The sequence below is a fragment of the Castor canadensis genome, chromosome 1 (assembly GCF_047511655.1).
Source record: "Castor canadensis chromosome 1, mCasCan1.hap1v2, whole genome shotgun sequence".
Taxonomy (NCBI): Eukaryota; Metazoa; Chordata; class Mammalia; order Rodentia; family Castoridae; genus Castor; species Castor canadensis.
The window spans coordinates 144902486-144905118 of NC_133386.1; the positions used below are offsets into that span (position 1 = coordinate 144902486).

The 2633-nt window shown below is 38.4% G+C and overlaps 1 protein-coding gene across 1 annotated transcript; it reads right to left on the minus strand.

Moving 5' to 3' along the window:
* Positions 1 to 1172: 1172 nt before the first annotated feature.
* LOC109693787 (olfactory receptor 2D3-like) lies at positions 1173 to 2096 on the minus strand. Its single transcript, XM_020175342.1, has one exon. It carries the CDS (start codon positions 2094 to 2096, stop codon positions 1173 to 1175), a length of 924 nt encoding a protein of 307 aa, XP_020030931.1.
* Between the last annotated feature and the right edge of the window lie 537 nt (positions 2097 to 2633).

Consider the following 2633-nt stretch of genomic DNA (forward strand, 5'->3'; position numbering starts at 1 on the left):
TACGTTGGTAGTGTTCCTATGTACCGATGAAGTGTTGGGCCGTTCTGCTTCATTCTTACAGATGAACCTTTAATTGAGTATGGTGAATGAGGTAGCAAAAGATTTTCGTCTAAGGGAGGGGCAGAGTACAAGCTGAGTTCTGATGAGAAGCTTCATGTATGGTGCTTCTGGCCTAATAGGGTTTACTGCAGTATTTAAGAAAGAATAAAGGGGCCAAGACATCCCACAAAGCAAACCTCAGGAATTCCTCTTATGTATCAGCCATTCCATTCCACTTCTCACAGGAGAAGACTTAATGAATGATGACAAAAATCAAACCTATAGAGACTAGAGACCATGTCTGGGAAGGGGCAGCTGTGGAGTATTGGTGTCACAGGGGTTTCTCACATGACAGTTCTACTGTAGGAAGCTGTTTCTCAGTTACAGCTCCCTCAAGTCAGCAACTTTTCTTAGTAGGAAGTAGTGTGAGATAGTAAAGATGTTTCTTGGAGTGTGAAATCCCAAATCTTATCTATGACAACAGCTCCCCCATTTGTGGATTTTTTTTTATACCTATCCTCATATCTCCCTTGTGTGCTCTCGCTTTTATCTTGTGACCAAAGTCCAATCCCCTTGTTGTGGTTGAATTAGCTATAGCACTAGTTTGGATCGCTACAGATTAAAATTTATTCTTTTGTCAGAGCTGCATGAAAAAAAATCATTAACATTTTCTTACAGCAAACTGGAGAATATAGCTTACTGACATTTGCTAGGATTTTAAGATCCATGGTTGGCTATGGGTGATGCTAGCATGAGATAGATATGTTTGGCAAGAAGCTGTGGACTTGAGAGCTGAGAGGAAATACCCCAGGGTGAAAATGGATTGATGTACCAAAGTGGCAGTGAAAATTAAGACCTTATACATTATTTTAAAGTATTTTTAGAGTAGTAATCAGTAAGTTGACATGAGGCAAGTGAGCTACAGCCAAAGAGAATAAGCTTGAACAAGACTGAAGCAGACAAATATTCCTAGAAAAATAAGAGTGACCATATGACCTTTGCTGACATTTGCTCTCAGATAAGAGACAGTACAGAATTTTTTTAAAAAAAAAGCAGTTAAAGAAGTTGAATTTAGGAGTGTCTCCATATCCCTGATTATCTACCAATAGAAAGGTCACTGTCACTGAAAGTTTCTATCTTCTGAGTACTTTCCTAAATGCCTCCTTCACATCCTGGTTCCTTAGGCTATAAATGAATGGGTTCATCATGGAAGTTATGACTGAGTAGAACACTGAGATCACCTTATCACCTTCATTCATTTTCTTTGAACTTGGCTGCATGTAAGTAAATATTGTTGACCCATAGAAGAAGATAACAACAATGAAATGGGAACCACAGGTAGAGAAGACCTTAAGCTTCCCGTCCCTTGACTGCATCTGAACCACGGTGGAGATAATATTCCAGTAGGAGAAAAGGATAAGAGAGACAGGACCCAGGAGGATTACCACACCCATAGCAAAGATGACCATCTCAGCTTTGTAGGTTTCTTCTGAAGCCAGCTTCAAAAGTGCAGGGGGCTCACAAAAATAATGATTAATTACATTTGGTCCTTGGTATGGAAGACATAAAGTGAATGTGGTATCTACTAAAGACACAAATGTTCCACTAGCCCAGGACCCAATTACTAGCAGAACACAAACTCTCTGGGACATGATGATGGAGTAGTACAAGGGCTTACAGACAGCCACATAGCGGTCATAGGACATCACTGCTAGAAGTGAACTTTCTGTACACCCCATTACAAGGAAAAAAAACATCTGAATCGAGCATCCAGTAAATGAAATTGTCTTTCTAATGACAAGAAAGTGGATTAGCATCTTGGGAACAATAGTTGTAGAGAAACAGAGATCAGTAAATGACAGATTTTTAAGGAAGAAGTACATTGGTGTATTAAGTCGAGAGTCAATATGAGTTAATAGTACAATGAGCAGATTCCCAAACACAGTCAACAGGTAGATGGTGAGAAATACCACAAAGAGCAAAATCTGAATTTGATAATCTGAAGAAAGTCCTAGCAAGATGAATTCAGTCAGATAAGTTTTGTTTTCATCGCCCATAAGTGTTTATTCCTTTCTACAGATTAACAGCTGCTCAGAATCAAGTGTTGACTATGATGGGACACCAAATCCAGAAAACGAAGGTCTCAATGGGAGAACAAATGCACTTGATTTAGCAAATCATTATAAACATTTAAGATGCTGATTTCCTAATTTTTCCATCCCTATATTGCTTCTAAGTCAATTTAGTTCATAAGTGCCGTGACACCAGGACTACATCTTCTTGGCAATCTTTGCCAGATGAGTGCTGTCATTGGTAGATCCATTATTCAACAACTGTGGATAATGCCAGGAGACATCTTCACAGAAAGTTCCATGCTTTGAACACACGATTCAAAATTACATACTATTATCTGAACCAAAGAAAAAACTTGCAAATATATTACATGGGTTTGAAAAAAAAGTAACAAATTCTTCCTTTAATAGAATACACCAGCTGTGCTTTGTTTCCTAGTTTACTGATCATGGGGAAAAATTAGCTCTGATTTTACCAAATGCAGGTGCAAATAATAAACCTTTCCATTTTCTTTCTAGTGA